The 13,435-nt window shown below is 41.5% G+C and overlaps 1 protein-coding gene across 4 annotated transcripts in view; it reads right to left on the reverse strand.

Moving 5' to 3' along the window:
* FYB1 (FYN binding protein 1) overlaps window positions 1–13,435 on the reverse strand; it is a 181,505-nt gene that overhangs the window by 85,296 nt on the left and 82,774 nt on the right. For all 4 annotated transcript variants that reach the window (XM_055422135.2, XM_055422136.2, XM_055422137.2 and 1 more), the window contains one exon: window positions 12,214–13,375. In XM_055422135.2, coding sequence (XP_055278110.2) covers window positions 12,214–13,375 — 1,162 coding nt within the window. Of the gene's footprint in view, window positions 1–12,213; window positions 13,376–13,435 lie in introns of those variants that run through there.

Raw genomic sequence — 13,435 nt, forward strand, 5'->3', positions numbered from 1 at the left:
GGGTTCCGTCTCAGGCTTCTTGATCGAGAAGCTTCAGGGGCATTCCTAAGCAATTTAAAGTTTGAGAAACTTTGAAGGACTAAGACTCAACTCTGATGTTCTCTTCTCTTCTTCTGAATATATGACATATCCACTGCTGATGGGAACACCTATCCATTTTGGTCATTTTTTTCCTTAGGGCCCATTTAGTGTCACAATGATCTGGAAGACATGTAAGGGACATAGGTTTCCATGGCTGTCCTTGTAACATTTTAATTCAGGCAAAAGTCTGAAAACTTGCAAATCCCAGATCTGATCGAAGAAAACCACTTTCCAGCACTCTTAATTTTTAAAGAATCCCTGGTTATTAGACAATGAAAGTAAGCAAAAGAATAAGACAAGCTGACTGACTATAGTACTATTTGGAGCAGTTCAGTTCCTGTACTTCTATCCAAACTCTCCTGGATCTATTCTATTCATCATCAATTTCTTTTTTCTAGTAATAAAATGGGTATCAACCACAATATAAAATAAAACCATTTCTGTTGTCCCCACCCCTGGCCATCACTTCCTGCAAACTCCTCCCACTCTCAAGAGATGGTGAGATGGCCTTTGAATACGAAACTCCTGCTTATGTGCAAGGGAAGACCCCAGTTGAGTTCCAGGGTTCAGGTTAGAGACAACTGAACTTTTCCGAATAAGAAAATGGAAAGAGTGTTCTCATTTTTCTTTGCCATTGAGAAAGAGGAGTCAAAGAAGTGAGGGAAAGAAAGAAGAAGGTGAGTCACTGTGGTGGGGACAGAAGATTGAGTTGCGAAATGCCCAGCTGCTTTTGAAGAACGATGGTTCCATCTTACACATCTAGCCATGGGGACTCCTGTCTCCACACACCTTCACTGAAGTCTGTCACTCATGCACACTCTTGCCTTCAGTGAGTAGTTCACAGTGAAAATTAAAGGAAAGAGCCAGGTCTTGTTTGGGTGTTGCAGTATATGGAACAGGGTCAGGGCGGCAGTTGCTAAATGATCCCAGTTAGACTCAGGAGCTTAAAGCAAGAAATGACCTTGAGAACTCAGGTCACATGGTTATTCATTTATCTTTTGTGGGGACCATTAAATTTGTCCATGAAACCTAGGTTGGCGTTTGGAATGAACTTTATCCAGATTTTTCAGGTGCATATTAGCATTTATTTCCTACTTTAGATTTTCCATTTCAAAATCATGTGGATGCATGTATTTAGTTAGCCATGCTTTCTTAGTAGTTCAGAATTCAGCCACTCATGCCTCCATAAATCTCAACTTTTCTGCAGGTTTTATTCCCCAGGCTTCACTGTCCTCAAAATAGAGATTTGTGGTGATGGTGGCGAGGGATGGAAAAGAATACGATTTTTAGAAAAGAAACATAGATTCGAAGATGAGAATGAAAAAGCAAGAAAATAGGAGGGAAGCTGATGGCTGCGGGAGTGGTGGGCTCTCATTTGCAAATCTGAGTGGCAGAGGAATGTTTGTGTTCCTCCAAAATTTACAGGAAACCTAATCCCTATTGTGATGATTATTTGGAAACTTTGGTAGGTAATTAGGTTAAAAGAGTGAAGCTCTCGTGAATGGGACTAATGCCTTTAAAAAAGAGACCCCAGAGAGTTTTCTAGCTCCTTCTGCCACATAAGGACACAGAAAGAAAACAGCCACCTATGAACCAGGAAGTGGGCTCTCACCAGACTCTGCATCTGTTGGTGCTTTGATCTTGGACTTTCCATCCTCCAGAATGGTGAGTAATAAATGTCTGTTGTTGCAAAGTCACCAATTGATGATATTTTTGTAATAGCAGGCTGCACTGCCTAAGAAACTATGTTCACTCAAACAGAGGGTCTATTAGACAATCACTCAGAGTGAGAAAGCAGGCGTTCCTAAGTGGTAGATAGAGATCGAGCAGAAAGAAGATAGTGATCTAGAAACCTTGCATGCCACTCAGCCAGATCACCACTAACTCTTCTTCTTGAGGGCTGAGAACTCAAATCTTCAGAGGAATCAAAGACAGCTTCATAAAGCGTGAGATTTCCTGCTTGTCAAACTGTTTTTATCTGGGCTACAAAATCCTCTTTAACTGAGAGTAATATAAATGACTGAACTGTATTTTATAGACTTGCCTAAAATGCCTTCCATATAAAACAGCTTTTGAAAGAAAATGGCTGAGGAGCCAGTCAAGGCTATATTGTGTGGTGTGTGTGTGTTTGTGTGTGGCCTTCTTACCCCATCTAGATGATCGAGAAGCTAAAGATTGGAGAACAGGGAGAAGTTGTAGACTAGACCCTCAATAACTGAGAACACGTGATGTATCTCAACTTGTTTAAGGTGACAGTTTGGAAGAGAAATAGGAACTATTGTAGCATTTAAAAACAAACCACTGAGACGGACTCTTTTGGGCATTACTAGAGTAATGCCGAAGCTTCTTTCCCCATCTAACAACAGCTGAACACCTTTCATTCTAGATGAGGGGAACAAACACTCCAACACTCTTCGGATCTCTGTGATATTTATCTGCCTTGCCGTTTTGTGGGGACAGATTTTTAGCTGCCTGGTTGCAGTAATCCAATCACCACAGGGGTTGCTTTGGAAAATCAGATGAGCCATTTTATTGCTGTAAGAAAAGAAAACCAAGAAAAGAGAGTGGCGGCTGTTACGTGGCAAGAGCTTCCCTGTGCCCCTCTCTACCTCAACAGACCCACTGTGGCCCCTGGAGAAACACCTGCCCCGGTTGCCGGGAGCACACTAGCCAAAAGAGCTGTTGTGGTGCTCAGGAGCACAGCTGCAGGGAGATGCAGACTTCTGTTAACAAATGCAAACAGCTGATTCTACGATGCAAGTTCTTACTTTGGGGAAAGAAAAACCTCACATGGGTTTTTGTACAGATTGTTTTTTCTACAACAGATGTCTCATCTTCAGTTACTTTTTCTTGATAACATCTTTGGGTGTTTTTTCCTACCTGTGCTTTGCCAGACACCATGAAGTATAATATTTTTTCTTTAGTGGCAATTTAAATGGAAGAGAAGTAGGTTTCTTGCCTACGTATTTACTAGTTAATGTAGCAGTTGGATTCTCCAGCGTATGGACTTTTTTTCCTTTCTTGTTTCTCATATGTTGGAAAAACAATCTATTGCCCTAGATGGTTCTCGGGGCTTTAGAGCCATGTCAAACCATCATGACTGTGCTTCAGTTCACTTCAGTAGCTCAGTCGATTGAGCTTACTCCATTAATAAAAGGATAAAATATTTACAGGTATTTGTTTTTACAAAATCAAGTAGCTGGATTTCTGCTCCTGAGGCATATTTTGCTCTTCTAATAATTTGAGCTATTCTTGTGTTATCAAAGTTAATTCATTATGTTTTGAGAATAAAACATACATGCACAAAGAGGTATTTTTTGCATTTGAACTCATCATATTCAAAAATAGCTATTATCGGAAGTTAAAAAAGGAGCCTTCAATGGCAAATGAATATCATGAAATTCCAATTCTTTGAAAAAAATAAAAAGGGTTTTCTTTGGCTTGGATTGGAAATTATTTTAGCAGATTATATGAAGCAAGAGATCTCTTGTCCAGTAACTGGACTGAATGTGTGTTTGTCCCAATCTTCCTATCTAAGGTTTTTAAAAACTTTTTAAAGTGCAAGTACAATTGAAATTAAGGAAAAGCTTGCAGGTATTTGATTATGAGACTCATATAAATTTGTATTTGACTCTTAGCGGTGACTTTATTTTTTACACCCTTCTGTCCTCAAGTAAATTGCAATTTCATTTTATTGCTTTTATCTCTATGGGGTGCATGTCTAACTTTTGCCCGTTTTATTGAAATATAATTGATATACAGTACTGTGTAGGTTTAAGGAGTCCAACAAAATAATTTGACATATACAGCATGAAAAGATTACCAAAATAGGCTTAATGAACATCCATCATGGAATATAGATAAAAATTAAAGAAATAGAAAAATAGTTTTTCCTTGTGATGAGAACTCTTAGGATTTACTCTCTTAACAGCTTTGCAAGCTTATTTAAAGAATTAAATACTGTTGACCAAATTTGTTATATATTAAATCATTTTGTATGCATTTCATACTTTAAGAGTAAGTGAGCCAGTCAGTTATTACAAAACAATATATTCATTTATGTTATAAGTGGCCATAGCTTTTCTGATCTAGCACATACATTCAGTTCAGTTCAGTTCAGTCTCTCAGTCGTGTCCGACTCTTTGTGACCCCATGAATCACAGCACGCCAGGCTTCCCTGTCCATCACCAACTCCCGGAGTTCACTCAAACTCATGTCCATCAAGTCAGTAATGCCATCCAGCCATCTCATTCTCTGTCGTCCCCGTCTCCTCCCGCCCCCAATCCCTCCTAGCATCAGACTCTTTTCACTACATGAATGCTAATATAATGCCAGTTGATTGGGCAATATTTCCATATTTTGCTTTGTAAGTAGCTTTAAAATATGCCAATTTTTGCCCCTTGGAAGAATGATCATATCAGGGTAAGTCATGGCATGTTGCTCCAAACTGGGTTTTACCGAAACTTCTCTTCAGAAAAGAGAAGGAAACGAGGAAAAGCAACAGTTCGTCTTACAGGCATGGTGACTATCACTGAAAGGAAACTTTTTCCTGTGAGTTAAATGATAAGAATGGATAATTGTGTCAAAATTAATATTAAAAGACTAGCTGGTGCCTGAGCCATTAAGAATGAATTTGATGGCCAAATGAATTTTGATGCCCCAGCAAGAAAACAGGAACTTCAATATTCTGAGGGGACTTTTAGTGGTGACAGTGACCCTGGAGAGGGGGACTCTGCCTTCCCCAGGAGTCAACCCGGTGGTCTTTTCCTGCTCATCTTCCTAGCCAATATTCAATCCCTCTCTTAGTCTAAATATAAACTGATTGGATGTTAAGGCTTAAAATATGACTGCTCTCAGGGTTTAGTAGTTGGCAGAAGTCAGACGCTATCGACTGTCTGAGGGAAGCCTCCATCGGGGAGCCCCCTCACCCCTTCTTGATTGTGTCCTGAAGACTCCTCAGAATAGGAGACTTGAGGGGGTAGGAGGGAGTGGTCATACAAGTGTCCTTGACCAGGGAGCCCAGTCCAGAGGGTCCACAACAAAGCTCTCTGTAGGCACTCAAAGTCACAAGAGTTTCCTTTCTCCCATCTTGCTGCCTTCTTTAGGGGTGAACTTTACAAGGTCCCTTTGGAAATACTGCTGACTCCTGGATTATAGCTGAAATACTTAGTTGGTATTGAACAATGAGGGAGGGACTTACAGGATGTCTCTCCTCCAATTACCAAATAAAATAGGAAAACCAAAATGAGGCAAGATAAATATTCTGCCAAACTCAGTTACAGCCACCACACAAGAAAAGGAAAATAATTTCATTGAATAAACTTTAAAAATTAGTGACTAAGGGAGGAAACAGAAGAGTCTGGTGCCACAGGAGGCAAGTGAGGCTTCCTACTTGTTATGTGGGCTCAGAAGCAAGATGGCGTGGTGGTGGTGGTGGTGGGGGAGACAGTTATTTTAGGGAAATCTGTGGATGCTCCCTAATACACACCAGGTTGGAGAAGTGGCCTCAGGGGTGAATGAATAGCCTGAAGAAGGTCAAGGAAAATCTATAGTATGAAAGCCCTAAATACCACAACATAATTTTCCCAGAGATAGAGCAGGGAATGAGCTGCCATGGTTGGCCTTGCCTGTGCTCACGCTCTAAACAAGATGTCAGAAAATGGAACAGCATTCATGTCCCCAGCAAGGACTTACCTCAAGACCAGCACAGTTCACCTTCATTTTGCAGGTGAGCTGATTGAAAGCAATACTCAGAACTCAAATCACAGGTCTGAGGGGAAGAAACATTTATCACACTGGATTAAAGTGAGTAGATGCATTTGTCATCCATCAGTCAGATCAAAAGAAGTGGTGACTCCTCCATGTCCATGGACCAGAAAATCTCTGAGAACTAAGAGGAATAGCATCTCAGAAAAATACTGCTGATAGAATGACTGACACAGATACATCTTGGCTAAGTTTTAAACTAAGTAAAGACAAATTCCTTTGGGAATCCAGACAGAAAAGCAAGTCATTTTTAAAGAGGGGAGTTCAGGGTGGTTTCAGATTTCTCTACAGCAAAATTATATGCCAGGATATAAAAACAAAGACCATGAAGATTGTTTATAACAGTGATAAAAATAGTGGATAAAAAACACCCAAAGCATGCTGTTGGAATATAATACAGAAGGGAATAGGTTATTCAAGAGAACAGGGATTAGACTGAGGAGCTGGTTTATTTTAGAAGAACAAAAGAGGTTTAGACTTTGGAGAGGAAAGACCAAGAATGAGAAGATCACAGTATTTGATTTCGCTTGTTCAGTGTTCTAAAATAGCTCAATTTGTGAGATGTTTCAGAGGAACTGTCCTGGGATGTTTTTAGGTACCTTGTTCTTAGATTCTAAGCACAAAGCAGTGTAGTAATGCTTGAGGAAATCCTGCTGTAAAGGATCCACTCAGCCTCACACTTCTTAAATGTGCTTGAGCATTGACTCCCTTTTTCGTGCAGTGGTTAGGATCAACACACACTGACATCAAACATTTTTCAAATATGCAATCTAAAAAGGTGATTTTAAGAGAATACATGTAAAAGGAGAGAGAAAGAGAAGAGACATGAGAGTTTCAGAGTCTGTGATGGAAAATCTTGCCCCTCCTGGTAGAAACAAGTGACTTGCTGATGAAAATAACCCAAGCAACTTTTGGTTCCAAGTTAGTGCAGGATGGATTAGTTAAAGTGACACAAACGGAGAGGGAGTGGGTCAGCCACATCATTAGCCCTTCGTTATTGCCCACTGGCACCCTGGCCTTACCCCTTCAGTTGTCAAGATGATGAGCTAATTATTCTCTCTCTTTTTTTAAAAAAATATTTATTTATTTGACTGCACTGGGTCTTAGTTGTGGCATGAGGGATCTTTGATTTTTGTTGCAGAATCTTTTAGTTGTAGCATTTAAACTCTCAGTTGTGGCATGTGGGTCTAGGTCCCCAACCAAGGATCGAACTTGGCCCCCAGCATTGGGAGAATGGAGTTTTAGCCACTGGACCACCAGGAAAGTCCCTGAGCTGACCATTCTTAAAGCTAACATGTGGAAAGATGAGTTTTAGTTTCTCTCTAACTTTAAAAACAAGACCAGAAAAAGGGTTGGATTGAATGTTTCCTGGTAGGTTTTATTAACTCCTACATGCACACCTGCAGTCAAGCTAGGGGTCCTTAACAACTCACACTTTGCTGTGAGGCACACACATTGGTGTCTGGGAGGAAGGCATTTCATTACTAGCTCAGGAACCAAAAGGAACCAGAGAAAAGGTTAGTTCAGAGAACATTTTGATATTTGGATTTTTTTTTAAGTTTAGGCTTTTGTACCTTCAGTGATTCTGGAGAAAAGAAAAGCTATTCATTCCATGCTCAGAAAAGTAACAGGTTATATTCAAGCTGTGGTTACAAGTAAATAAAGGAATATATCTACAATATGGGCTGTTTTGTATAGATATAATATTTATTTTGTATCGAAATGTCATTCAATTGAGAATAATTCTATTGGGATGGGTTATATAGTTTGTTAAAAGTAATTGCTAATCTACAGAGAGTATGAATACTAAATTCCTATTTGACTTTGGTGGGAAGACAAATTTAAACAACTAACAAGAATATATTATTTCTGTGCTCCAAATAGATAATGTTAAACAGACTGTTCTTTGTCTACATGGATCTTATTTATGGTATTTACACTATTTATGGTAGTATTTATAGCAAAACAAAACAAAAAAATGACAATTTTCAACCAAAGGACAGAGAAAGGGAGAAGGATGAAGATTCTGTGGGCTTCGTTTATGCTTGATTTATTATTTCATAATATCTTATTTTCAAGAGAGGGAAAGTAGCAAGGAGGGTGATGAGGGGGTCACAGGCTCTGAAATCAGAGAGACAGAAGGACTGTATCCAATGTCCAGGACCAATTTCCCTGCCTGTCACTCTGTGAATTTGGCCAAGGCCCTTAACCTCTCTGAGCTTTAGTTTCCATGTAAAATTTCCATTTCCATTGGTTTCTTAGGAGGAATAAACAGGGGTAACATCTAGATAGCATATTAAAAAGCAGAGACATTATTTTGCCAAAAAAGGTCCGTCTAGTCAAGGCTATGGTTTTTCCCGTGGTCATGTATGGATGTGAGAGTTGGACTGTGAAGAAAGCTGATCACTGAAGAATTGATGCTTCTGAACTGTGATGCTGGAGAAGACTCTTGCGAGTCCCTTGGACTGCAAGGAGATCCAACCAGTCCATCCTAAAGACCAGTCCTGGGTGTTCATTGGAAGGACTGATGCTGAGGCTGAAACTCCAATACTTCGGCCACCTCATGCGACGAGTTTACTCACTGGAAAAGACCCTGATGCTGGGAGGGATTGGGGGCGGGAGGAGAAGGGGACGACAGAGAATGAGATGGCTGGATGGCATCACCGACTCGATGCACATGAGTTTGAGTGTACTCTGGGAGTTGGTGATGGACAGGGAGGCCTGGTGTACTGTGATTCATGGGGTCACAAAGAGTCGGACACGACTGAGCGACCGAACTGAACTGAACATGTATCTAATATGTAAGAAGCCCTCAATCAATGAGAAGCATTCTTCTTATTTTTAAAGTGTTTTTTTTTTTTTGATGTGGACCATTTTTAAAGTTTTTATTGAATTTGTTACAATATTGCTTCTGTTTTATGATTTGACTTTTGGGCCATGAGACATATGGGATTTTAGCTTCCCAAACAGGGATTGAATCTGTGTCCCCCTGCATTGGAAAGCATAGTCTTAACCATTGGACCACCAGGGAAGTCCCGTTACTGACTGATATATTGGACAAAGATGATAAGAGACGGAAGGTAGATTTGGGAAAGAGGTTTAAGGAATTAAATGTGAACCTGGAAAGGAAGGAATCAGGTAGAAGGCTAAGAAAAAAGTTCTAGAGTTTTGAAAACCTACAGAGTTAGATGAAACTTCAATTAATTTGAATACTATGATACACTTTCAAATCCTGGTATTTTTTTAACCTTCCTAAATGGAATGCTACGGAGAAGGCAATGGCAAGCCACTCCAGTACTCTTGCCTGGAAAATCCCATGGATGGAGGAGCCTGGTGGGCTGCAGTCCATGGGGTCGCTAGGGGTCGGACACGACTGAGTGACTTCACTTTTCACTTTCACACATTGGAGAAGGAAATGGTGACCCACTCCAGTGTTCTTGCCTGGAGAATCCCAGGGATGGGGGAGCCTGGTGGGCTTCCGTCTGTGGGGTCACACAAAGTCGGACACGACTGAAGTGACTTAGCAGCAGTGGCAGCAGCAAATGGAATGCTAAACTACTCAGTATGGTTTTGGAACAATAGCAGAGGTGGGATTAGGAGTCAGCAGACCTGACTATTAAGAAATTCTCTGTGTTCAGGAAATATGTGTTCATTTTTGTGACACATATACAAAGTTATTTTCTGCAGCACTGTTTTGAGGAGCAAAAGTTTGGAAACAATACAAATTGTTATATCAATTAGGCGAGTCATCTGTTTACCTGAATATTATGCAGCTTAACAGTAACCTCTTATTAAAATGTGGAAAGATAGACAGGAATTGTATTTTTATTTAAAAAATACAATCAAAGGATCAAAGCAATGCATACTGTATTTTATTTCTTCAGTAAAAGGCAAAAGGATTAATATCTATATTTATATTTGCTTGGGTAAGCATAAAGAAACTTTGGACAGATATAGCAATTAAGAAGATGGTTTCTGTGGAGACCCAGCAAATGGTGGAGACTGACTAAAAGTACTTTTCACTGTATATCATTTTATAGTTGCTGTTTTTGAGCCAGATATAATTTCTACTTAAAAAATCAGTTAAAAATTAAACGCTTTTTTAAAAATTGTGAATGCTTTAAAGGGGTGTTACTCAGAATTAGTTATGAATTGGATTGCTTTATACTGACAACAATGTGATGTCAGTTCAAATTAAGAAGATTGAGTTTTGAATTTATGGTTGCCTTGGGGGAAAGGTCGGGGGGAAAGCAGCTAGGGAGCTTGGGACTGACATGTATATATACACTGCTATATTTAAAATAGATAACCAATAAGGATCTACTGTATTAGGATAGGGAACTCTGCTCAATGGTATGAGGCAGCCTGGAGGGGAGGGGAGTTTGCGGGAGAACGGACACACATATATGTGTGGTTGAGTCCCTTTGCCATTTGCCTGAAACGATCACAATGTTGCTAATCGTCTACACTCCAACATAAAACATATTTTTTAAAAAATTGAGAATCCCACCTCCCACTGAAAAAGAAAAAGATTGAGTTTTGGTTTCTGGAAGAGGAGGACGAAGAGGGAACAGTTTGAAGCATCATATGTATCCAGGGGTTTGAGGGCGGAGCTGGGGCGCATTGATGAGAAGACCTGGAGTCTTAACTGCGTCATGGGACACTTGAACAGTGGGGAGGCACGTGTGGAGGGGGACAGGGTTGCAAGGAGAAGGAGAAAGAGGGCAGGGATCAACTTGCTTCCTAAGCAATTTTGCTTGAGTCTCTTGGAGCTGTACTACACTGAAAATCAGCTCCAGGCTGACCTTGCTGGGACTACAGAGCCAAAAGAGGACTTCACTGGCATTTCAGTAGCACAACAGCAGACATATGAGTACCACCATTCAAACCAGGTAGCGCAGTGGAAATAAAGATGGAGGACATGGAAGAAACCTCTCAAGGATTTCTATTTTGCATCAGGACAGTTTCTTTGGCATGAAGTCAGAGCCATAAAATGGTGGTTATGATAGCTCATTTTTACCTGAGGCACAGAAAAATTAAGACACGGAATTAGAAAGTGTCCTTTAGAAGATTAAAAAAAAAAAAAAACATTTCTGAGTTATGGATCAGTATTAGAACTAGCACATGATGGATGCCATATGGGGACACAAGTGGAACAAGACTGATTCTTTCTAGTAAAAAGAAATCGTGGGGTCATTCTAAACTTGTTTCTATGTGAGTGATTAATGGGGCATTTGATTACTAATCTGTGGTTTGACATAGAGAATATTGATCTCAGGAAAATGATATATTGCAAATGCTTCTACAGGACCAAAATAAAACAAACTACCTTTATACTCAGAATTGCTTTAAATAGATCACACTCTTGTAAGTAAAAAAAGATATATCTAGCAGTGGTGTGGTCACTTTAACCATCCTTTTCCTTTTCTCATGATAAGCAACAATTGCACATTATCTGCCTAAAGTCTTGATCATTTCAAGCATAAGTGAGCTTCTTTCATCACTTGGAGGATTACCAATCTTTACCAAGTCATTCAGGATCAACTTTTATTGTATGCCATAGCAGAGTGCTAACATCTCTGATAGAAAATTAAACTATTTACCCAGAAGGAAAATAATGTGTCCCTCTGTCTGGCTTATTGTCCTAAAGTACTACTTGAGCAATCAGGAATGTTCAGAAAACTTTATGCTGACTGAAAAACAGCAGCTAAAATATAAAACAGTAAGTGCCATTTCACGAGTCCTGTGCATCTCTTATTTGAATACTGGACTTAGGAGACACATGATAAATTTGTGGATGTTTAAAATCATTTGTAACAAGGTTTCTCAGCCTCTGCACTGTTGGCATTTGGGCCTGGGTAATTCTTTGTTGGGAGGAGCGGTCCTGAGAACTGTAGGGTGTTGAGCAGCGTCTCTGGCCTCTACTCGCTGGATGCCAGTCGCACCCTGCAGCCGTGACAGTCAAATGTGCCCCGGGCTCCACCACTTGACTCGGAGGTTTGCTCACCTTCTAATGCCTTTGTGCTACTAGAGGGAGCACACCTCACTCTTAATTCAACAGAAATGAAGCCCAACCAAGGAAGTACAGAAAATGATCATCATTAGGCAAAGCTACCTAGTAATCAAATGGACGTATTCCTCCCCAAGCCCCCAAACCAGCCCCCTCAAGGCACTTCCTCACAGAACTAAGGACTCCAACTCTCTCAGACTTCCCACACCAGAAAAAAGAAACTATCCAGGAAAAGTCATCATACACACAGGACTACTGGTGATGGAATCATTCCTTGTTACGAATTTTTACCCAGAAGCTAGAACACCTTCTGATGGGAAGCAGAACATATGAAATAACAGGAGAAAAGAACTCACTGTTTCCAGAAGTGGCTTTTCGGAATTTCGACAGGTCAACGTGGGGTGGTCTGCTGGGTTTTGGTGGAGGGGGTCCCAGGGTAAACAAGGAAGGCAGGGGTTTCTGCTTGGGGGTCGCTGAATTCTTGTCCCCCTTTTCCTTGTCTTGACTTTGGCTCCAGGGCCCTGTCGACGTCAGCTTCGAAGGGGTCTTCGAGAACTTGGCAGGAGGAGCCCCAGAGGCCGACTCTTCCTGAGTAATTTTGCTCAGGAAGACGTTCTTAGCAGCGTCCATCTTCCTATCTTCTCTTTTCTCTTCAGTATTTTTGGGGAGGCCTCCGGGGGCCCCTCTGTTTGCAGCAGGTTTCAGAACAACTCCAGGAAAAGGAGATACTGACGTCTCACCTCCATGCTCTTTATTCTCTGGCTCTTCCCTGGCTGGTTTCAAAGGGCCAGGCTTGGGCTTGGCTGCCATGGGGGCCGGGGGTCCTCTCTGTGGAGCCGCAGTCTTGGTGGGGCTCTCGACTTCCTGGGGATCCTCTGTGTTCAGGGGTGGCTTCTGGCCAAAGATAGGTTTGGGGAGGAGGGGCTTGGGGTCCAGATCTTGTGAGGCTGACAGAAACTTGCCTTTTGCCCCAGCCAACTTTGACAAGACTTGTTTTGGTTCATTTTCCAGGGCTGGAGGCATTGACCCCGGCTTGGGGCCTGGTTTTACGTCATGGTCTTGGTTTACACTGGGAAGCGAAGGTTTAGTCCCAGGAGGCCAGGGAAATGCAGGTTTGGCATCTTCTTTTGGTAAGTTGATGGGCTTGGGGCCTACAGGTTTCAGAAATCCTGCTTTCACCTCGGGGTCTCTGGTGGCCGAGTTAGCCTGTGGTCCAAACCTGGGACTCACTCCCGTTGGCTTTAGAAATGGGGGCTTGGGCTCCTTGTCAGGCTTTTCCTCAGGAGAAGGTTTCACTCCCAGAGGTGGCTTGGGGGATCCAAACTTGGGCACGTTGCTCAGTCCTGCAGGAGGGCTCGCATTTCCTTGGTTGTTGAACAAGTTCTTTTTGGCCTGGACTCCTGAAGGGGAGTTTTGTCCTGGGACCTTGAAGGGCCGGCTGTTGACCGAGACCTCCTCTGTGGGGTTGCCCCCAGTGTTAAACTTCGCCATGAGGGACTTCACATCTGCTTTTCCATCCTGCAAATACAGGGAAGAAACAGTCACTGAGAGCCCGAAGTCTCACTTGCACAATTTAAA

The sequence above is a fragment of the Moschus berezovskii genome, chromosome 18 (genome assembly GCF_049115385.1).
Source record: "Moschus berezovskii isolate FMDL1 chromosome 18, NW_MosBer_1.0, whole genome shotgun sequence".
NCBI lineage: Eukaryota > Metazoa > Chordata > Mammalia > Artiodactyla > Moschidae > Moschus > Moschus berezovskii.